This window comes from Somniosus microcephalus, chromosome 16 (assembly GCF_052327205.1).
Source record: "Somniosus microcephalus isolate GS21.2 chromosome 16, FLI_Smic_1.0, whole genome shotgun sequence".
NCBI classification, from domain to species: Eukaryota; Metazoa; Chordata; class Chondrichthyes; order Squaliformes; family Somniosidae; genus Somniosus; species Somniosus microcephalus.
The window spans coordinates 4,618,930-4,642,556 of NC_141002.1; the positions used below are offsets into that span (position 1 = coordinate 4,618,930).

The 23,627-nt window shown below is 49.7% G+C and overlaps 1 protein-coding gene across 4 annotated transcripts in view; it reads right to left on the bottom strand.

Annotated features, from left to right (window-relative positions):
* Positions 1 to 23,627, bottom strand: part of mical3a (microtubule associated monooxygenase, calponin and LIM domain containing 3a) — a 706,722-nt gene that overhangs the window by 437,974 nt on the left and 245,121 nt on the right. The window contains exon 15 of one of the 4 annotated variants that reach the window (XM_086008561.1): positions 18,082 to 18,126. The exons of the other annotated variants lie outside the window; for them this stretch is intronic. Coding sequence (XP_085864687.1) covers positions 18,082 to 18,126 — 45 coding nt within the window. The remainder of the gene's footprint in view (positions 1 to 18,081; positions 18,127 to 23,627) is intronic. 4 annotated transcript variants of the gene reach the window in all.

Genomic DNA, 23,627 nt, shown 5'->3' on the forward strand with positions numbered 1-23,627 from the left:
ACGTCCCCCTATCGCTGTGCATGTAGTTCGGCATGCCAAACATGCAGAATAGATTACAGAGACACTTGATGACCGTGGCACTGGTCATGTCTGGGCAGGGAATGGCGAAGGGGAAGCGGGAATATTCATCAATGATATTGAGGAAGTATACGTTACGGTCGGCAGAGGGAAGGGGTCCCTTGAAGTCCAGACTTAGGCGCTCGAATGGCCGTGTGGCTTTGATAAGGTGTGCACGGTCAGGCCTGTAGAAACGAGGCTTGCATTCCACACAGATGCGGCAGGCTCTGGTCATTGCCCTGACCTCCTCGATGGAGTGGGGCAGATTGCGGGACTTTATAAAATGGTATAGTCGGGTGACCCCTGGGTGACAGAGGTCGTTGTGGAGACCCTGTAATTTGTCCGTATGAATGCTGGCACACATTCCCCGCGATAGGGCGTCTGGGGGTTCATTAAGGGCTCCCGGCCTGTACATAATATCATAGTCGAACGTGGATAGTTCGATCCTCCACCTGAGTATTTTGTCATTCTTGATTTTCCCCCTTTGTTTGTTATTAAACATGAAAGCCACCGACCGCTGGTCGGTGAGCAGGGTGAAACGATTGCCGGCTAGGTAGTGTCTCCAGTGCCGCACTGCCTCCACTATAGCCTGTGCCTCCTTCTCGACAGAAGAGTGCCTGATTTCAGGTCCCTGAAGGGTTCGGGAGAAGGCCACAGGTCTCCCAGCCTGATTGAGGGTCGCAGCTAAGGCAAAGTCTGACGCATCGCTTTCGACTTGAAAGGGAATGCATTCGTCCACTGCACACACTGCAGCCCTTTCAATGTCCTGTTTAATACTGGCGAAAGCCTCCCGAGCTTCAGCTGATAGTGGGAAGGACGTTGATTTAATGAGGGGTCGGGCCTTATCAGAGTAATTGGGCACCCATTGGGCATAATATGAAAAAAATCCCAGGCGCCTTTTTAAAGCTTTGGGATTGTGTGGCAGGGGCAGTTCCTTTAGGGGGCGTAATCGGTCAGGGTCCGGTCCAATTACCCCATCTTCCACCACACAGCCGAGGATACAGAGACGGGTTGTGTTGAAGACACATTTGTCTTCGTTGTAGGTTAGATTCAGCTTTAGGGCAGTTTTTAAAAATCTCGCAAGATTTAGATCGTGGTCTTGCTGGTTGTGCCCGCAGATAGTGACATTGTCCAGATAGGGGTAGGTAGCTTGTAGTTTATTCTCGTCAACCATGCGGTCCATCTCACGTTGGAAGACCGAGACCCCATTTGTTACCCCGAAGGGCACTCTGAGAAAATGGTAGAGGCGCCCGTTCGCCTCGAAGGCGGTGTATGGGCGGTCCTCCGTTCTAATGGGGAGCTGGTGATACGCGGATTTGAGGTCGATAGTCGAGAAGACTCGGTATTGCGCAATCTGGTTGACCATTTCTGATATGCGGGTAGGCGGGTAGGCGTCCAGCTGGGTATAAATATTAACAGTCTGGCTGTAGTCAATTACCATCCGTTTCTTTTCGCTATTTTTAACTATGACTACTTGGGCACGCCACGGGCTGGTACTGCATTCAATAATGCCTTCCCGCAGGAGTCTGTCCACTTCCGGCTTGATAAAGTGTCTGTCTTCCAGACTGTACCGTCTACTTTTGGTCGCTATGGGCCTACAGTTCGGAGCGAGATTAGCGAATAAAGAGGGCGGGCTGATTTTTAAGGTTGATAGGCCACAGGCTGTGAGTGGCGGCTGGGACCCGCCATATGCTAGCGTGACACTTTCGTGGTGGCACTGGAAGTCCAGGCCCAAGATTACATTAACACAGAGTTCTGGCATCATGAGGAGTTTAAAATCCTTGTAGTCCGTGCCTTTTGCAGTCAGTGTTACCACACAGTAGCCCAAAATGTCCGAAGTGTGGTGTAGTGTATGTAACCTGTACCACCTTAAGAGACACCTTAAGGTGATGGACTACTTTTTGATGGCTCCTGTACATTGTAGTACCGGTGGTGACCACACCGGTATATAAACCCTGTGGAGCAAAGTGTATTCCAGTTCAGCCCTGACCCTCAGTTACTAAAGACCTGTTTAAGTATTTCTGTGGTCTGTGTCCAGTTATTCAGCATAACTACATTTGAAAGCACAGACTCAACAGTGGCGACGAGTCTGATCTTACCTAGCGGCAGTTGCATCAAAGGAAGCTTCGCCTCTGAAACGGGCGTCAAACAAGGACATCCACCCTCAACATCCTGCTGGGCACTGCATAGCACGGGAGGCAATCGGGAACCCGGGTTGGGTTCTGGCCACGAAGTCTAACATCAGTGAACATCCCTTCGACGACAGCGGCGGGTAAGCCCGATCGAGCGGCACGGGGGGGAAGTCGGCCGAGTTGTCAGTAAGAGAAGGGGAGGGAAACGACGAAAAGGGCGGAGAACACGACCGCAGCCGGTGTCAGGGGCCGGACTGCAATCGGGGCAGAGACGCGCAGCAGCCAGAAAAGCGTTTATGTCCACAAGGACCGCGGGAGCGGCGGGGAACAAGAGCAGCAGCGTCGGGGAAAATAAAGGACCGCTGGGAGGCGAGAACGGCAACAGCGCAGTAATCGCCATTTTTAGTCGGTGGGGGAAGACGACAAGCGCGGGAAAAGCCGCCAAGCGCGGGAAGCCGACATTTTGAAAAATAAAATAAAATAATAATCATAATCCGAAGGAAAGGAAACTCAACAAGGATGCCAAAAACGGGTAACATCACTGCTTTTGATAGCGATGTGGAAGATTGGGCCACTTATGTGGAACGCGTTGAAGTTTACTGTACAGCGAATGAGGTACCGGTGGATAAGAAAGCACTAACCCTATTAAACTCGATGGGTGCGAAGACGTACGGGTTATTAAGGAACCTTGTAACACCAGACAAACCGGTAGGAAAGAGTTTCGCGGATATTGTTACTATCCTGCAAGAGCATTTAAACCCCACGCCGCTGCTGATAGCGGAACGATTTAAATTCTACAAAAGAATTCAACTTAAAGAGGAAAGCAACGCTGAATTCTTAATCGAACTGTGCAAGTTATCAAAGTACTGTCAGTTCGGTACAGGACTAGCAGACGCACTGAGAGATAAGTTTGTGTGTGGGCTCCTGAGGGAAGGAACCCAGAAGCGACTGCTAGAGGAAAAGGATCTTACGCTGGACAAAGCTTTCAGCATTGCAGCATCGCACGAGGCAGCAGCACGAGGCACTGCAGAAATGCAGCAAAGGCCATTGGAATTCAGCACCAATGAAATGGCATTGGGCGCAGTAAAGTGCTATCGTTGCGGAAGGACAACGCATGACCAGAACCAGTGCTGGTTCAAAGATAAAGAATGCAGGCAATGTGGCAAACTTGGTCACATAGCGAGAGTATGCCGGTCAGGAAAGAAGACCAGCAGCAAAAAGTCGCCGCAGGAGAAGTACAAAAAAGTACACAAGGTGACAGAGAACAGTTCGGATGAACAGAAGACGGATTCAGACTCCAGCAGTAAGGAACTGGGTTGTCTAAAAATACATAGTGTGGGTAACACAGCAGACCACCAAACTATCTGGGTCATGCTTCAGATAGCAGGAGTCCAAGTGAAGATGGAATTGGACACTGGATCGGCATTGACAGTCATGAATAAGCAAGATTACAAAAGGTTATTCTCACACATTCCCCTGAGGGATACGGAGATTGTATTGAAAACATACACGGGGCAAAGAGTATACCCCATCGGAAAGATAAAGGTAAATGTGGTCTACAATGGTAAAGAAAGTCAGGAAATGGACTTGTATGTGTTACCTGAGGGAGGTCCACCACTACTGGGACGGGAATGGATCCGGAGAATAAATGTGGACTGGCATTCCATACAAGCACTAACTGTAGATTCCTGTAAAGAGGACGACGTCAAACCTAAACGACTGTCCAAAATATTGGACGATGCTAAGGAGGTGTTCCAACAGGGACTGGGAACACTGAAAGGAATTACGGCAAACATCAAGGTTGAAGAACATGCAAACCCAAAATTTTTCAAAGCCAGACTGGTACCTTATGCGATATGACCTGCTGTGGAAGCAGAGCTGGAAGGGCTAGAACGTTCAGGAGTACTGTCAAAGGTGGACTGGAGCGAATGGGCCACACCCATTGTTCCCGTCATGAAGCGTTCGTTGAGCAACAAGCCGGGGGAACCTGGGAAGGTTCGCATCTGTGGCGATTTCAAGATCACTGTTAATCCGGTTCTTCACACGGTGCAATATCCGCTTCCGCGGATTGAAGATATCTTCGCTTAGCTGTCTGGCGGGAAACACTTCACCAAGATAGACCTGGCGCAGGCGTACCTACAGATGGAAGTTGATGGAGCGTCACGCCAGTATCTCACGATCAACACACATAAGGGCTTATATCGGTATAATAGACTGGTTTTTGGAATGGCATCGGCTCCAGCGATTTGGCAAAGGGCCATGGAGCAGGTATTGCAGGGAATTCCAGGCACACAATGCTACCTGGACGACATTCTGATTACAGGAGATGATGATAAGGAGCACCTCGCGAATTTGGAGCAGGTGCTCACCAGATTGAAAGAATATGGACTCAGAGTTAATCGCCAGAAATGTGAGTTCTTTCAAAAGTGAATCTCGTACTGCGGCCACGTCATTGACCAGGAGGGGCTCCATAAGTCACCTGACAAGATCGAAGCTGTTGTGAAAGCTCCCGCTCCGGAAAATGTATCCCAGTTGAGGTCGTTCCTTGGGTTGGTTAACTATTACCACAAGTTTCTTCCAAATTTATCCACGGTGTTACACCCGCTGAACACTCTTTTGCAAATGGGAGTACCATGGAAGTGGAGCGAGGACTGTAAGCGGGCTTTTCAAAAAAGCAAGGCACTGATCACCTCTAAGGAAGTGTTGGCTCACTTTAACCCAACGCTGCCTATTCGCTTAGCTTGTGATGCTTCTCCATATGGTATCGGGGCAGTGCTCTCACATAAGTTGCCAAATGGCTTGGAAAGGCCAGTCGCGTTCGCATCCAGATCATTGACCTCCGCAGAGCGCAACTATGCTCAGATAGATAGGGAGGCTCTCAGCCTCGTGTGGGGAGTTAAGAAATTTAACCATTACCTGCAAGGCCAAAAGTTTACGCTGCTGACAGATCACCAGCCGTTGGTTTCCATTTTTAACCCTAAGAAGGGTGTTCCGGTTATGACGGTGTTGAAACGGATTCTTTTGGTCCTCAATCTGGTTCAGTACAAACACTGAGTCGAATACTGGTTGAGTTCAACAGTTTTTATTCCGTCATCCCGGGAGACTTACTCTGATACAGCACAGTCCTGACTCCAGAAGAGTCCCGACGGGTTAAGCCAGAGCAAGCGATCTTTCATACAGTGTGCCACATTATTATACTTGCATTTGAGAAGACATTAACACATCGTACAGTCTGCACCAATCCCGAGCTGTACACGTATACATTTAATTTGATTTCCTGGCCTGGCAGTATGAAACAAAGAAGTCACATTTCACTGAATGGTTTATAGTTAAGTAAATATGCTGGTAATGGTTTCACGATCACCTAATCATTATGGTAATGCGTTTGCAATCATGGTAATGTGTTTTCTGATCGCCTATTGTCTGTATAACCTCTGCACTCCGCCCTACACTGTTTCCACCAGCAAGGTGTGACATCGTGGGTGCCAGCCATATTAGCAGCCACAGATCAGTTTAGCTTCTTTTATTTTACTTCCTGCTGCCTTCACAGTTTCTTGAGTTAACATGATCATTTCTTATAATATGCAAGTGACTCAGCGATGTCGACATTTCACCACCATTTTATGCTGACAGGATCCTCCATTTTAGATTTTGTTACCATATTTTGCATTCTATATCCTCAACGGCGCAGAGGCTTCAGAGATGGTCCCTTTTCCTAGGGGCACATCAATATGATATTGAATTCAAAGGTACAAAGCAACATGGTAATGCTGATGGGCTGTCGCGCCTGCCACTACCTACAGCGGAAGAGGCACCGGCAGTTGACCCTGTCGAGATATTTCACTCGACCATCATCGAATGCTTACCAGTCACCAATGCGAGTATTGAGAGAGAGACCCGAAACGACCAGACACTGTCTCGGGTCTACGATTTGACAGTGAAGGGATGGCCAGCACATGGCTTCCCACTGTTACCAGCATTCTCAGCCAGACGAGAACAGCTGTCCGTCTGTCAAGGAACATTGATGAATGGAACAAGGGTGATTATTCCTCCTAAATTAAGGGAGAGAGTTCTGAAGGAACTGCATGAAGGTCATCTGGGGGGAGTCAAGATGAAAAGCCTTGCTAGGGCTTATGTGTGGTGGCCAGGTATCGACAAACAAATAGAGGATCTGACTAAAAGCTGCTCAGGGTGCCAAAAAGTTCAAAACGCACCTCCAATTGCACCGCTGCATCCGTAGGAATGGCCTTCAACCCCATGGCAACGTGTGCATATCGACTTTGCAGGTCCACTCATGGATTCCATGTTTTTGATAGCTGTAGACGCACATTCTAAATGGCCAGAAGTGATTAAGATGTCGACCACTACCTCTGAAAAGACGATCGCAGTTCTAAGAACCATATTTGCAAGGAATGGGTTGCCGGAACAAATATGTTCAGACAACGGACCACAGTTCGTGTCAGAAGAATTCCAGAAATTCATGAAAAAGAATGGGGTGAAACACTATACATCTGCCCCATATCATCCGGCTAGCAATGGGTTGGCCGAGAGATTTGTACAAACGTTCAAAAAGGCGATAAAGGCCATGAGCGAAGACTATATTCCACTACAACACAAGGTGGACAATTTCCTGATGGCATATCGAAACGCCACGCATGCAGTGACAAATCAAAGCCCTGCCATAATGTTCTATAACAGGAGGTTGCGGTCCCGGTTGGATTTGTTAAAACCCAATGTGCGTAGGGAAGTCGAAAACAAGCAATTCCAGCACGTAAATAACAAAGCCACTCGGAGTTTCAAAATAGGACAACCAGTGTTGGCCAGGGGCTATAGGAATGATAAATTGCAATCCGGAACAATTCGTGCCCGACAAGGACCCTTGATGTACACGGTAGACGTTGGAGAGAACGTAATACGACGTCATGCTGACCAACTTGTGGAATCGAGAACAAGGGTCGACCCCATGTCTACGGCAGAGACACCAGTTGAAGAAGTTATTGAGCCTGTAGCATCTACCTCAGACTCGAACGTACATGATGGTGTTCAATCCATAGGAGATCAAATGGATGAGTCACCCCAGCAACGAGAACCAGAGACCCCTGAAAGGTGTTATCCGGCCCGGATCAGGAGGCCTCCTCAGAGACTGAATCTTTGAACAGTTTTGTGTGAAAGTTGTATATATGTTATCCATGTAATGTTTAAATTGGGGTGTACACTGTTAAGCTAAAAGGGGAGGAATTGTAGTGTATGTAACCTGTACCACCTTAAGAGGATACCTTAAAGTGATGGACTACTTTTTGATGGCTCCTGTACATTGTAGTACCGGTGGTGACCACACCGGTATATAAACCCTGTGGAGCAAAGTGTATTCCAGTTCAGCCCTGACCCTCAGTTACTAAAGACCTGTTTAAGTATTTCTGTAGTCTGTGTCCAGTTATTCAGCATAACTACATTTGAAAGCACAGACTCAACATGTGGGGCTTAGCAGCCATAGCAATTCTGCTCCGTGTAGGGGTTACCGTTAATGAGTGCCGCCGTACCAGGCTAGGGTGGATAAAACTCTCGGTACTCCCAGTCAATTAAACATTTCGTTAAATTCCCGTTTACCTGTATGTCCATCATGGATTTTGTCAACGGGTGTGGCCTGGATTGATCCACCGTGATCGAAGCCACTGTTGGGCCCTGGGCGGCCGTTGAGTCGGGAAAAGATGGCGGATCCCAAGATGGCGGCCCGCACGGCACGCAGGAGGCGGTGACGGAGTTGGAAATCGGATTCCCCCTGCAGACTTTGCTAAAATGCCCCTTTTTCTTACATTTGAAGCATGTAGCGTCCTTCGCTGGGCATCGTTGTCTGGGGTGCTTGGCCTGGCCGCAGAAGTAGCATTTCGGGCCTCGAGACATTGCCGCTGTAGTAGGACTCCTGGGTGAACTTCTGTGTGGGGACTCCGGCGGCGTAGAGCTGGTCTGAGACCTGGATGGGGAAGATGGCTGATTCCAAGATGGCGGCCCCCTCGGCGCGCACGAGGCGGTGAGGGCCGCATGGCCGGAAGAATAAGAGTCAGAGTTTCTCTGGGCCACGTCCAGCGATTGCGCAGTGGCCACTGCCGTTTTTAAGTCCAGGACCTCCTTCTCCAGCAGTCTCTGCCGGATATAATTCGATTTGAGGCCCGTGATGAAGGAATCGCGGACCAATTCGTCAGAGTACGCGTTGGCCGTCACGGCCTTGCAGTTACAGTCCCGGACCAGGTCCTTTAGGCCCTGTAAGAAATCGTCCATTGATTCCTCTGGTCGCTGCCTGCGTGTAGCCAGCAGATGTCTGGCGTACACTTCGTTTACCGGCCTCTGGTATTGGGCCTTCAGGATAGTGATGGCCTCCGTGTAAGAGGTGGCGTCCCGGATGAACGAATAAATCCGATGACTTACGCGAGTAGTCAGTAGACTCAGTTTATCTACCTCGCTAGCGGATGAGGCCCCCGCGAAGAGTTCGAAGCATTTGAGCCAGTGTCCAAATTGATTTGATGCTTCAGCAGAATGTGGATCCAAGTCCAGACGCTCTGGTTTTAGGAGTCGATCCATCCTAGTATTCTTTAGTGATTAAAATTGATGGGCCTTCAATAACCACAAAACTAGAAGTTATAGACTTAAACAAGTTGGCTTTTAATCACTAAGATCAGAGCTAACATCTCAACACGCCGACTGGTTCACAGGAATGAGTCATACAGATCCTGGGATCTTTATGTAAGAGAAGTCAGGGGCGGAGCCAAGACCTGGAACCTCTCAGGTTAGTCGGGAAAGAGGAAGTGAAACTATACAGTGGGGGAGGGTAATATACATGAGTGCAAAACAAATACAGGACCAAGACAAACAGATTTCATTACAACCAGACTGGTCCATGAGATGGGGGGATTGTCCTATGAGGAGAGATTGAGTAGACTAGGCCTATATTCTCTAGAGTTTAGAAGAATGAGAGGTGACCTCATTGAAACATACAAAATTAGTACAGGGGTTGACAGGGTAGATGCTGGGTGGATGTTTCCCCTGGCTGGGGAGTCCAGAACCAGGGGTCACAGTCTCAGAATAAGGGGTCGGCCATTTAGGACTGAGATGAGAAATTTCTTCACTCGGAGGGTGGTGAATCTTTGGAATTCTCTACCCCAGAGGGCTGTGGAGGCTCAGTCGTTGAGTATATTCAAGGCAGAGATCGATAGATTTTTGAATATTAAGGGAATCAAGGGATATGGGGATAGTGCGGGAAAGTAGAGATGAGGTAGAAGATCAGCCATGATCTTACTGAATGGCAGAGCAGGCTCGAAGGGCCAAAGGGCCTACTCCTGCTCCTATTTCTTCTGTTCTAATGTTCTTATGTCTGCTTGCTTGTGCAGTGATGATGTCAGCCATGAGTGATTACAGTGTAACTTCAGGGGCTAGGGTAATAAACACAGGTAGAGGCATTCCATTACCTGCAGTATAGAAAGATAATGGTTAATAAAGACTGTTCCTCAAAGTGTTTAAGAACAGTTATATCAGGAGGTCTTGTTTAGGGGAAGTAGCTTTGGTATAAACAGCTACAACTGTTTACATGACAGTCTTCAAAGGATTCAGGAATAGAAACGTCATGAGGTTTTATCCAATATTCCCTGTTATTTTTTGGGGGGGTGCGGTCCCTTTAAGGGGGGGCGCGGCCCTTTCACAGACGACAAGTAACATTGAAAAAGCAGGTCCCGGGCAGCGCAGGAGCGGCAGAGAGAAGCACGGCCGCTCAGCTTATAGGGAATGCTGGTCTTGTCTATGACATGCACCTGTATAAAGGCAAAATACGTTGTATAAAAGAGCATGGTTTTCAGCATTTCTTCGGAGGGTCAACAGATAGAACGAAAAGACAAAAGCCACTCTCGTGACTAGTTGGGCCGATCACTCAAAGTCGGATTAAATAAAGTCTGTTTCATATACACCACCATCAAGCATCTCGCGCTTACTCCAAATGTGTTGTTGAGGCCATCGAATATTTAGCCAAACTAAACATCCCATTATAACCCTTTCCCATCATACGAAAGTAGCACGGGAATCATTCTCTACACAAGGTATAACGGGGAATGTAATCCCCATGACACATGGGTACATTCTGTACACGGGGTCAGAGGGCAGAAGGGGTCATTCTGGACAAACACTCAGTGGGAACAGGGGTCACACTGCACACAGGGTCAGAGGGCGGACAGGGGTCACTCTGTACGCAGGGTCAGTGGGGACAGTGGTCGCTCTGTACATAGGGTCAGTGGGGACAGGGGTCACTCTGTACACAGGGTCAGTGGGGACAGGGGTCGCTCTGTACTCAGGGTCAGTGCGGACAGGGGTCGCTCTGCGCACACGGTCAGCGGGGACAGGGGTCGCTCTGCGCACACGGTCAGCGGGGACAGGGGTCGCTCTGCGCACACGGTCAGCGGGGACAGGGGTCGCTCTGCGCACACGGTCAGCGGGGACAGGGGTCGCTCTGCGCACACGGTCAGCGGGGCCAGGGGTCGCTCTGCGCACACGGTCAGCGGGGACAGGGGTCGCTCTGCGCACACGGTCAGCGGAGACAGGGGTCGCTCTGCGCACACGGTCAGCGGGGACAGGGGTCGCTCTGCGCACACGGTCAGCGGGGACAGGGGTCGCTCTGCGCACACGGTCAGCGGGGACAGGGGTCGCTCTGCGCACACGGTCAGCGGGGACAGGGGTCGCTCTGCGCACACGGTCAGCGGGGACAGGGGTCACTCCCTACACTGGGTCAGAGGGCGGACAGGGGTCGCTCCCTACACAGGGTCAGAGGGCTGACAGGAGTCGCTCTGTACACAGGGTCAGAGGGCGGACAGGGGTCGCTCTGTACACAGGATCAGAGGGCGGACAGGGGTCACTCCGTACACATGGTCAGTGGTCACTCTGTACACGGGGTGAGTGGGGACAGAGGTCACTCTGTTCATGGGGTCAGTGGGGACAGGGGTCACTCTGTACACAGGGTTAGTGAGGACGGGGTCACTCTGTACACAGGGTCAGTGGGGACAGGGGTCACTCTGTACACAGGGTCAGAGGGCGGAGAGGGTTGCTCTGTACATAGGGTCAGAGGGCGGACAGGGGTCGCTCTCTACACAGGGTCAGAGGGCGGACAGGGGTCGCTCTGTACAGAGCGTCAGAGGGCGGACAGGGGTTGCTCTGTACACAGGGTCAGAGGGCGGAGAGGGTTGCTCTGTACACAGGGTCAGAGGGCGGACAGGGGTCACTCTGCCACTGTTCATGCAGCTGATATCGACCCACTATCCAGATGGAGAGAATCGTGGGACGCAGGCAACATAAAGAACCAACCCCTCATCATTGACCCAGCAGAGGTCCCTGGCTCCGACCTCCCTCGAAGACAGTGGACGGCGCTCAACCCAATCCGCATAAAAATAAAACAAAAAAGGTGACTCAACCATGGCTAACAAGGGAAATTAGGAATAGCATAAGGTCCAAGCAGAGGACATATAAATTGGTCAGAAAAAGCAGTAAACCTGAGGATTATGAGCAGTTTAGGATTCAGCAAAGGAGGACAAAGGGATTAATTAAGAGGGGGAAAATAGAGTATGAGAGTAAGCTTGCAAGGAACATAAAAACTGACTGTGAAAGCTTCTATAGATATGTGAAGAGAAAAAGATTGGTGAAATCAAGTGTAGATCCCTTGCAGTCAGAATCAGGGGAATTTATAATGGGGAACAAAGAAATGGCAGACCAATTAAATACATACGTTGGTTCTGTCTTCACAAAGGAGGACACAAATAACCTCCCAGAGATGTCGGGAACATAGGGTCAAATGAGAGGGACGAACTGAAAGAAATCAGTATTTGTAGGGAAATGGTGTTAGGGAAATTGTCGGGATTGAAGGCCGATAAATCCCCAGGGCCTGATAATCTACATCCTAGGGTGCTGAAGGAAGTGGCCCTCGAAATAGTAGATGCATTGCTGATCATCTTCCAAAATTCTATAGACTCTGGAACAGTTCCCATGGATTGGAGGGTAGCTAATGTTACCCCACTATTCAAAAAAGGTGGTAGAGAGAAAACGGGGAATTATAGACCGGTAAGCCTGACATCGGTAGTGGGGAAAATGCTAGAGTCCATTATAAAAGATGTAATAGCAGAGCACTTGGAAAACAGTGACAGGATCGGAAAAAGTCAACATGGATTTACAAAAGGTAAATCGTGCTTGACTAATCTACTGGAATTTATTGAGGATGTAACTGGTAGAATAGATAATGGAGAACCAGTGGATGTGGTGTATTTGGACTTTCAGAAGGCTTTCGATAAGGTCCCGCATAAGAGATTAGCGTGCAAAGTTAAGGCACATGGGATTGGGGGTAAGGTACTGACTTGGATAGAGAACTGGTTGGCAGACAGGAAGCAAAGAGTTGGAATAAACTGGTCTTTTTCCGAGTGGCAGGCAGTGACTAGTGGGGTACCGCAGGGATCGGTCCTAGGACCCCAGCTATTCACAATATATATAAATGATCTAGACGAGCAAACTAGATGTAATATCTCCAAGTTTGCAGACGACACAAAGTGGGGTGGGCGTGTGTGCTGTGAGGAGGATGCCGAAAAACTCCAGTATGATTTGGACAGGTTGGGTGATTGGGCAGAAACATGGCAGATGCAGTATAATGTGGATAAATGCGAGGTTATCCACTTTGGTGGCAAAAATAGGAAGGCAGATTATTATCTGAGTGGCAATAGATTGGGAGAAGGGGAAGTGCAACGAGACCTGGGTGTCCTTGTGCACCAGTCGCTGAAGGTAAGCATGCAGGTGCAGCAGGCGGTTAAGGCGGCAAATGGTATGTTGGCCTTCGCAGCGAGAGGGTTTGAGTACAGGAACAAGGATGTCTTGCTGCAGTTGTACAGGGCCTTGGTGAGACCGCACCTTGAGTACTGTGTGCAGTTTTGGTCGCCTTATCTGAGGAAGGATGTTCTTGCCATGGAGGGAGTGCAGCGAAGATTCACCAGGCTGATATCTGGGATGGCAGGAATGACGTTATGAGGAGAGATTGGGTCGATTGGGCTTATACTCGCTGGAGTTTAGAAGAATGAGAGGGGATCTCATTGAAACTTATAAAATTCTAACAGGACTAGACAGACTAGATGCAGGAAGGGTGTTCCCGATGGTCGGGGAGTCCAGAACCAGGGGTCACAGTCTAAGGATAAGGGGTAAGCCATTTAGGACAGAAATGAGGAGGAATTTCTTCACCCAGAGAGTGGTGAACCTGTGGAATTCTCTACCGCAGAAGGCAGTTGAGGCCAATTCATTAAATATATTCAAGAAGGAGTTGAATATATTTCTTAAGGCTAAAGGGATATGGGGAGAAGGCAGGGACAGGGTACTGAATTTGGATGATCAGCCATGATCTCATTGAATGGCGGAGCAGGCTCGAGGGGCCGAATGGCCTACTCCTGCTCCTATCTTCTATGTTTCTATGTTTCGCACAGAGCGTGGACGATGCGGCCACCAGCTCCACAAGTGGAAGATGAGGGACGACCCGACGTGTGACTGTGGCCATGAGTCCCAGACCCTGGAACACATCACATCAACCTGCCCACTGAGATCTGTAGAGGGAGGCTCCTCATTTCCCCACTCGGCATCTCAGGAGGCCATCGAATGGAGAGCCGAATTAGACATCCCGTTATAACCTTCTCCCACCGTACTAAAGTAGCACAAGATCGTTCTCTACACAGAGTGTAACGGGGAAAGTGTTCCCTGGGACACGTGGGATCATTCTGTACGCAGGGTCAGTGGGGACAGCAGTCACTCTGTACACAGGGTCAGAGGGCAGACAGGAGTCACTCTGTACACGGGGTGAGTGGGGACAGCGGTCACTCTGGACCCAGGGTCAGAGGGCAGACAGGAGTCACTCTGTACACGGGGTGAGTGGGGACAGGGGTCACTCTGTACACAGGGTCAGAGGGCAGACAGGAGTCACTCTGTACACGGGGTGAGTGGGGACAGCGGTCACTCTGTACGCAGGGTCAGTGGGGACAGCGGTCACTCTGTACACAGGGTCAGAGGGCAGACAGGAGTCACTCTGTACACGGGGTGAGTGGGGACAGCGGTCACTCTGTACGCAGGGTCAGAGGGCAGACAGGAGTCACTCTGTACACGGGGTGAGTGGGGACAGCGGTCACTCTGTACGCAGGGTCAGAGGGCAGACAGGAGTCACTCTGTACACGGGGTGAGTGGGGACAGCGGTCACTCTGTACGCAGGGTCAGTGGGGACAGCGGTCACTCTGTACACAGGGTCAGAGGGCAGACAGGAGTCACTCTGTACACGGGGTGAGTGGGGTCAGGGGTCACTCTGTACACAGGGTCAGAGGGCAGACAGGAGTCACTCTGTACACGGGGTGAGTGGGGATGAAGACTACTCTCTATCTGCAGGTGGGGCTAACTCACTTGTTTCTCTGGCTGCCTGCCAATTGTCTTACGTCTGAAAAGATCCTAAAATATAAAAACACAGAAACAAATCCATCAACAAAGCTCAGGATCAATTCTCTACACGGTGTAACAGGCAAAGGGTTTCCTGGGACACAGTGTCATAAATCGCAACTTCTACAAGAAGTAACTCAGGAAGTACTACTGGACGGCCAGCTGAGGGCGCCGTCCGAGGAGTATAAATACTCGGGCGTGGGCCCAACTTGGCCAGAGACAATCTGGAAACAGGAAGCTAGTGACTACTAACTAGACCTTCATATTTTGTTACAAGTCGATTAAAGCCTTACTTTATGTTCAACCAAGTGCGTAGTGAGTCATTATTGCGTCACACAGCATCATTTTGTACGCACTGTGATTGCGGACAGAGGTCACTCTAAATATATATGCTGTATAAAAGAGCATGTTTTTCAGCATTTCTTCGGCGGCTCAACAGATAGAACGAAAAGACAAAAGCCTCTCTCATGACTAGTTGGGCCGAACACACAAACTCGGATTAAATACAGTCTGTTCCGTATACTCCATCATCAAGCATCTCGCGCTTACTCGAAATGTGTTGTTGTGTGGCAATTGAATAGTTCGCCAAACTAGACATCCCATTATAACCTTTTCCCGTCATGCGAAAGTAGTACGGGATCATTCTCTACACAGGGTATAACGGGGAAAGTGATCCCTGTGACACATGGGATCATTCTGTACACAGGGTCAGAGGGCGGACGGGTTCACTCTGCACGCAGGGTCAGAGGGCGGACGGGTTCACTCTGCACCCACAGGGTCAGTGGGGACAGGGGTCACTCTGTACACACAGGGTCAGAGGGCGGACGGGTTCACTCTGCACCCACAGGGTCAGTGGGGACAGGGGTCACTCTGTACACACAGGGTCAGTGGGGACAGGGGTCACTCTGTACACACAGGGTCAGTGGGGACAGGGGTCACTCTGTACACACAGGGTCAGTGGGGACAGGGGTCACTCTGTACACACAGGGTCAGTGGGGACAGGGGTCACTCTGTACACACAGGGTCAGTGGGGACAGGGGTCACTGTACACACAGGGTCAGTGGGGACAGGGGTCACTCTGTACACACAGGGTCAGTGGGGACAGGGGTCACTCTGTACACACAGGGTCAGTGGGGACAGGGGTCACTCTGTACACACAGGGTCAGTGGGGACAGGGGTCACTCTGTACACACAGGGTCAGTGGGGACAGGGGTCACTCTGGACCCAGGGTCAGTGGGGACAGGGGTCACTCTGGACCCAGGGTCAGTGGGGACAGGGGCCACTCTGGACCCAGGGTCAGTGGGGACAGGGGTCACTCTGTACACAGGGTCAGTGGGGACAGGGGTCACCCTGTACACAGGGTCAGTGGGGACAGGGGTCACTCTGTACACAGGGTCAGTGGGGGCAGGGGTCACTCCGTGCACAGGGTCAGTGGGGACAGGGGTCGCTCTGTACACAGGATCAGTGGGGACAGGGGTCACTCTGGACCCAGGGTCAGTGGGGACAGGGGTCACTCTGTACACAGGGTCAGTGGGGACAGGGGTCACTCTGTACACAGGGTCAGTGGGGACAGGGGTCACTCTGTACACAGGGTCAGTGGGGACAGGGGTCACTCTGTACACAGGGTCAGTGGGGACAGGGGTCACTCTGTACACAGGGTCAGTGGGGACAGGGGTCACTCTGTACACAGGGTCAGTGTGGGCGAAGGCTACTCTATATCTGCACGACGACTAACTCACTTGTTTCTCTGGCTGCCTGGTTAATGTCTCACGGCCTAAAATATCCTAAAATATAAAAACACAAACAATCCATCAACAAAGCTCAGGATCAATTCTCTGCAAGGTGCAACAGGGAAAGGGCTCCGCGGTCACACGTTCATTCACTACACAGGCTGCGATGAGCAAAGGGCTTCCCGGGACACAAGTGACACAGGCCATTCTGGAATCAGCAGCCACTGTTCATGCAGCTGATATCGACCCACTATCCAGATGGAGAGAATTGTGGGACGCAGGCAACATAAAGAACCAACCCCTCATCACTGGCCCAACAGCAGAGGTCCCTGGCTCCGACCTCCCTCGAAGACAGTGGACGGCGCGCCACTCAATCCGCACAGAGCGCGGACGATGCAGCAACCGACTCCACAAGTGGAAGATGAGGGACGACCCGACGTGTGACTGTGGCCATGAGTCCCAGACCCTGGAACACATCACATCAACCTGCCCACTAAGATCTGTAGCAGGAGGCTCCTCATTTCTCCACTCGGCATCCCCGGAGGCCATCAAATGGATAGCCGAACTAGCCATCCCACTATAGCCTTCTCCCGCCATACAAACGTAGTACAAGATCGTTCTCTACACAGGGTGCAACGGGGAAAGTGTTCCCTGGGACACGTGGGATCACTCTGTATGCAGGGTCAGAGGGCAGACGGGGTCACTCTGTACACAGGGTCAGAGGGCAGACGGGGTCACTCTGTACACAGGGTCAGTGGGGACAGGGGTCACTCTACACAGGGTCAGTGGGGACAGGGGTCACTCTGTACCCAGGGTCAGTGGGGACAGGGGTCACTCTGTACACAGGGTCAGTGGGGACAGGGGTCACTCTGTACACAGGGTCAGTGGGGACAGGGGTCACTCTGTACACAGGGTCAGTGGGGACAGGGGTCACTCTGTACACAGGGTCAGTGGGGACAGGGGTCACTCTGTACCCAGGGTCAGTGGGGACAGGGGTTACTCTGTACACAGGGTCAGTGGGGACAGGGGTCACTCTGTACCCAGGGTCAGTGGGGACAGGGGTCACTCTGTACACAGGGTCAGTGGGGACAGGGGTCGCTCTGTACACAGGGTCAGTGGGGACAGGGGTCGCTCTGTACACAGGGTCAGTGGGGACAGGGGTCACTCTGTACACAGGGTCAGTGGGGACAGGGGTCGCTCTGTACCCGGGGTCAGTGGGGACAGGGGTCACTCTGTACACAGGGTCAGTGGGGACAGGGGTCACTCTGTACACGGGGTCAGTGGGGACAGGGGTCACTCTGTACACAGGGTCAGTGGGGACAGGGGTCACTCCATGCACAGGGTCAGTGGGGACAGGGGTCACTCTGTACACAGGGTCAGTGGGGACTGGGGTCACTCCGTGCACAGGGTCAGTGGGGACAGGGGTCACTCTGTACACAGGGTCAGTGGGGACAGGGGTCACTCCGTGCACAGGGTCAGTGGGGACAGGGGTCACTCTGTACACAGGGTCAGTGGGGACAGGGGTCACTCTGTACACAGGGTCAGTGGGGACAGGGGTCACTCTGTACACAGGGTTAGTGGGGACAGGGGTCACTCTGTACACAGGGTCAGTGGGGACAGGGGTCACTCTGTACACAGGGTGAGTGTGGGCGAAGGCTACTCTCTATCTGCATGAGCGACTAACTCACTTGTTTCTCTGGTTGTCTGGTTAGTGTCTCACGGCCTAAAATATCCTAAAATATAAAAACACAAACAATCCATCAACAAAGCTCAGGATCAATTCTCTGCATAGTGTAATGGGCAAAGGGCTCATAAAAACATAGAAACATAGAAGATAGGAGCAGGAGTAGGCCATTCGGCCCCTCGAGCCTGCTCCGCCATTCAATGCGATCATGGCTGATCATCCAAATTCAGTACCCGGTCCCTGCTTTCTCCCCATACCCCTTGATCCCTTTAGCCTTAAGAAATATATCTGTAGTGTCCGTGTGTCGATAAAGACACTGAAGACAGGAGTTGGTTCATAGGTATTTACTAAGCAAGTCTGCGGGGGGGTTTCTAAAGGATATACACAATACACAGGCTTATATAGCCCAAGTGGCAATTACCGGCATTATGCACTCCTGGGGCTCTTAAAGGCACATACACCATAATTGCTCCCCTTCTAGCTAACTTGTACATCATATTTTAAGTAATTATTAATTACATGTTATATGCAAAATAATATACATTACTGTATTAATTAATTATAAGTTAGTCTCTCAGGAGGCTTCCTGACTCGGTCCGGATAACGCCTCGGGGGTGTAGTAGTTTCTGGTGGTGTAGTAGGTTCTTCTGGCAAGGCTGATTCGGCTTGAAGGCCAGTGTTGGGTTCATCGGGCTCCAGTATCACCGGATCGGAGGTAGATATGGGTATCTCTACTTCATCGTTAGATGTATAGAGTGGTGGCGTAGGTTGTCCCTTTTCGGATGACTTGATGATTTGGTCAGCATGGCGCCTTATTATGCTGTCTCCGATGTCCACGGTATACATCAGTGGTCCTAATCGTGTGCAGATAGTTCCAGGCTGCCATTTCTCGGTACGGTAGTCCCGGGCCAAAACCGGTTGGCCTATCTGGAAGGCCCTAGTTGGCCTTTCATTCATGCCCTGAAACTGCCGGTTCTCCACGTCCCTTCGGATGTTGGGCTTGACCAAATCCAGCCGGCATCTTAGGTTTCTATTGTAGAACATCATGGCGGGAGTTTGGTTAGTAACCATATGCGTTGCATTCCTATATGCGAATAAGAAGTTATCCACCTTGTGCTGAAGTTTTATGTCTTCATTACCCATGGCCTTGATGGCCTTCTTGAAGGTCTGGACAAACCTTTCAGCCAATCCATTGGTGGCGGGATGGTATGGGGCGGACGTGTAGTGCTTTACCCCATTGTTCTTTAAGAACTTTCTGAATTCTTCGGACACAAATTGCGGTCCATTATCAGAACATATCTGCTCCGGCAGCCCATTCCTGGCAAATATGGTCCTTAATACTGTGATGGTTTTTTCCGTGGTGGTGGAGGACATCTTTATTACCTCCGGCCACTTGGAGTGTGCATCAACTGCGATTAAGAACATTGAGTCCATAAATGGACCAGCAAAGTCGATGTGCACCCTTTGCCAGGGAGATGAGGGCCACTCCCATGGATGTAGAGGGGCCTGTGGCGGAGCATTTTGGACCTTCTGGCATCCTAGGCAGCTCTTGGTCATGTCTTCGATGTCTCCATCGATACCTGGCCACCATACAAACGCCCTAGCTAGGTTCTTCATTTTCACTCCACCCAGATGCCCCTCGTGAAGCTCCTTTAGCACTTTATCCTGGAGTTTGGGTGGAATCACCACTCTGGATCCACACATCAAGGTTCCTCGGCACACTGACAGCTGTTCTCTTCTTTGCGAGAATGCTGGCAACAGTGGTTCGCCATGTGCTGGCCATCCCTTCACTGTTAAATCGTAGACCCGTGAGAGAGTAGGGTCATTTCTTGTCTCCCTTTCAATGGCAGAATTTGTCACCGGTAGACATTCCACTATGGTAGAGTGGAATATCTCTACTGGGTCTACTGTAGGTGCCTCTTCTATCGTTGGCAACGGTAGGCGTGATAAACCGTCAGCATTCCCATGCTGTTTTGACCCTTTGTATTCAATGTTGTATTGGTGTGCCCCTAGAAAAAGGGACCACCTCTGTAGTCTTTGTGCCGTCATAATGGGGACACCTTTTTTAGGGTTGAATATGGAGATGAGGGGTTGATGGTCAGTCAGCAAGGTAAATTTTTGTCCGTGTAGGTAATGGTTGAATTTCTTCACTCCCCATACCAGGCTGAGTGCTTCCCTGTCTATCTGGGCATAGTTACGCTCAGCTGAGTTCAATGAGCGTGACGCAAAAGCTATCGGCCGTTCCGAGCCATCAGGGAATCTGTGGGACAATACCGCTCCTTTGCCGTAAGGGGATGCATCGCACGCCAGTCTGATTGGTAGTGATGGGTTGTAATGAGCCAAAATTTTCTCGGATGTGATTAAGTCTTTACATTTATGGAAGGCACGTTTACAGTCTTCGTTCCATTTCCAAATCACTCCTGTCTGTAGAAGATCATTAAGAGGGTGTAGAATAGTTGATAAGTTCGGTAAAAATTTATGATAGTAATTTATTAATCCCAGGAATGACCTTAATTGTGAAACATTTTCAGGTGCTGGGGCTTTTATAACTGCTTCAATTTTTTCAGGTGACTTATGCAACCCTTCCTTATTAATTATGTGGCCACAATATGATATCTGATTTTGGAAAAATTCGCACTTGGGGCGATTTGCTCGTAGGCCTCGTTCTTTCAGCCTAGTGAGCACCTGCTCCAAATTGGCAAGGTGCTCGTTGTCGTTTTCTCCTGTTATAAGGATGTCGTCTAGGTAGCATTGAGTCCCCGGAATCCCTTGCAGGACTTGCTCCATAGCTCTTTGCCAGATAGCTGGAGCTGATGCTATTCCAAAAACCAGTCGATTGTACTGGTACAGGCCTTTGTGTGTGTTTATTGTGAGATACTTTTTAGAGGTCTCCTCAACCTCCATCTGTAGATATGCCTGTGCCAAGTCAATTTTTGTGAAACGTTTCCCTCCGGATAGTGAGGCGAAAATATCTTCTATCCTCGGAAGAGGATACTGTACCGTGTGAAGGACCGGGTTTACAGTCACCTTAAAGTCCCCACAGATGCAAATTTTTTTCTGTTCCTCAGAGTTATTTTTCAATGTTTTTTTCATGACTGGAACGATGGGTGTTGCCCATTCGCTCCAATCTATTTTGGATAATACGCCTGCCTTTTCCAAATTCTTCAGCTCTGCCTCGACTGCCGGACGTATTGCGTATGGCACCGGTCTTGCCTTAAAAAATTTTGGAATTGCTGTATCTTCCACTTTTATTGAGGCGGTGATGCCTTTCAAGGTTCCTAGTTTCTCTTGAAACACTTCTTTGGCGTTGGCCAAGATGTCTTTTAATCGTTCAGGTATGATGTCATCATTGTTTTTTTCCTTACTGGTCACCGTCAGTGCCTGAATGGAGTGCCAGTCTAAACGTATCTTCCTTATCCATTCACGTCCCAACAACGGTGGACCACCATCTTGTAGAATGTATAAATACAACTTTTGTATTTCTTTGCCGTTGTATACCACAGGCACCCTTATTTTTCCTTTGGGGTAGACTTTCTGCCCCATATATGTTTTTAAGATAATGGATGTGTCTTTTAGAGGTATATGCGAAAATAGCCTCTCGTAATCTCGTCGATTTATTACGGTTAGAGCTGATCCTGTATCTAGCTCCATTTTAACTGGGGACCCTGCTATTGTGAGGGTAACCCAAATGGTTTGGTAATCCTCTTTGGCAAGTACATTATGTAATTTGAGACAGCTTAGTCTCTTGTTTCTGGAGTCGCTATCGCTATTCTGGTCTTCGGAGCTATTGTCCGTCATCATTTGTACCTTCCTGTACTTTTCTTTATTGATTTTTTGTTTTCTGTCAGTGGATTTATTTTGTCCAGATTGGCATACCCGTGCAATGTGTCCAATCTTACCACATTGCCTGCATGCTTTGCCCTTGAACCAGCAGTCCCTCTGGTTATGGGTGGATCTGCCGCAGCGATAACATCTTCCGAACTCCTGTGTCATTTTATGGGTGCCGAAGTCCTGTGTCTCTTGTTGTATCTCTGCAGCTCCTTTTGCTGCTGCTTCGTATGATACAGCCATACTGAAAGCTTTGTCCAATGTTAAATCTTTTTCAGAAAGCAGTCTTTTTTGTGTTCCTTCACTTAAGAGACCGCAAACAAATTTGTCTCGAAGATAATCCGATAGTCCTGCTCCGAATTGGCAGTACTTTGATAGCTTTCTTAATTCGGTTAGGTAATCAGCGTTACTTTCATTCTTGCATTGATTTCTCTTGAAGAACTTGAATCGTTCCGCTATCAGCAGCGGTGTTGGGTTTAAATGCTCCTGCAAGGTATCAACAATTTCTTTAAAAGTCTTGTCCTTTGGTTTGGCTGGAGTGATTAAATTTCGTAACAGCCCGTATGTCTTCGCGCCCATTAAGTTCAGAAGTACTGAAGCTTTTTTTTCATCTGTTATTCCATTTGCAGTGCAATAAACCTCTACTCTTTCCACGTATGTGGTCCAATCTTCTATTTCGCCATCAAAAGCCTCAATACCAGATTTAGGCATTTCAGAAAAGAAAAGGCGCTTCCCGCGCTTTCTTTTTTTTTTCTTTTTTTTCTCTCTCTGTAGCAACGATATGGCGCTTCCCGCGCTTTCCCGCCGCTGCTACTGATAACAACGCTGTTTTACTGTGGTTTCCGTTTATTCACTGTTGGAGACTCGTTCCCGACGGAGGTCTAAATGCTGACCTGCTTGCCGCGCCGGCCGTCTCTCGAGTGCACCCTCCCAGTCCGTTATTGCTTGCCTCCGATTTCGCTGCCTGTCTCAGCTGTAGAGCCCGCCGCTGGAGCTCCAGCCTGACGCCCAGGAAGGATTAGCGCAGTACCTGTCACCAGCTTGGCCAGCTGGTGAAACCACAGTTTCTCTTACTTCCTTGAGTCTTCTGGACGCTGGAGGAATCGATGTCCTTGAGGTGCTGCCGAATTGCAGGTAAGTCCGTTTCCACTTCGTCGCCACTGTAGTGTCCGTGTGTAGATGAAGACGCTGAAGACAGGAGTTGGTTCATAGGTATTGATATACCTATCAATTCGTCCAATAAAAAGCGACGAGTTAGGAACGTAACTGAAGGTTTTTATTGACTAAATAACAGAGCCCACCCTCGTGGGTGATCGGGTCCAACAAGAAGGAATGCCAGCCAGTCGACTACCTTTATACCTGGGCAGGTAGGTGGAGCCATGGGCGGAGTCGGAGGTGGTCAGCCCAGGTATAACAGCGCGACAAGAGGCGACCTCGTATAGTGATACAACAGTGAGAACAGTGAGAACAATACAACAGTGATAACTTTCGTGTAACGATAGTGAACGATAAAAGTGGTTTACCACAGGTATTTACTAAGCAAGTCTGGGGGGGGGTTTCTAAAGGATATACACAATACACAGGCTTATATAGCCCAAGTGGCAATTACCGGCATTACGCACACCTGGGGCTCTTAAAGGCACATACACCATAATTGCTCTTAAAGGCACATACACCACAATATCCAACTCCTTCTTGAATATATTTAATGTATTGGCCTCT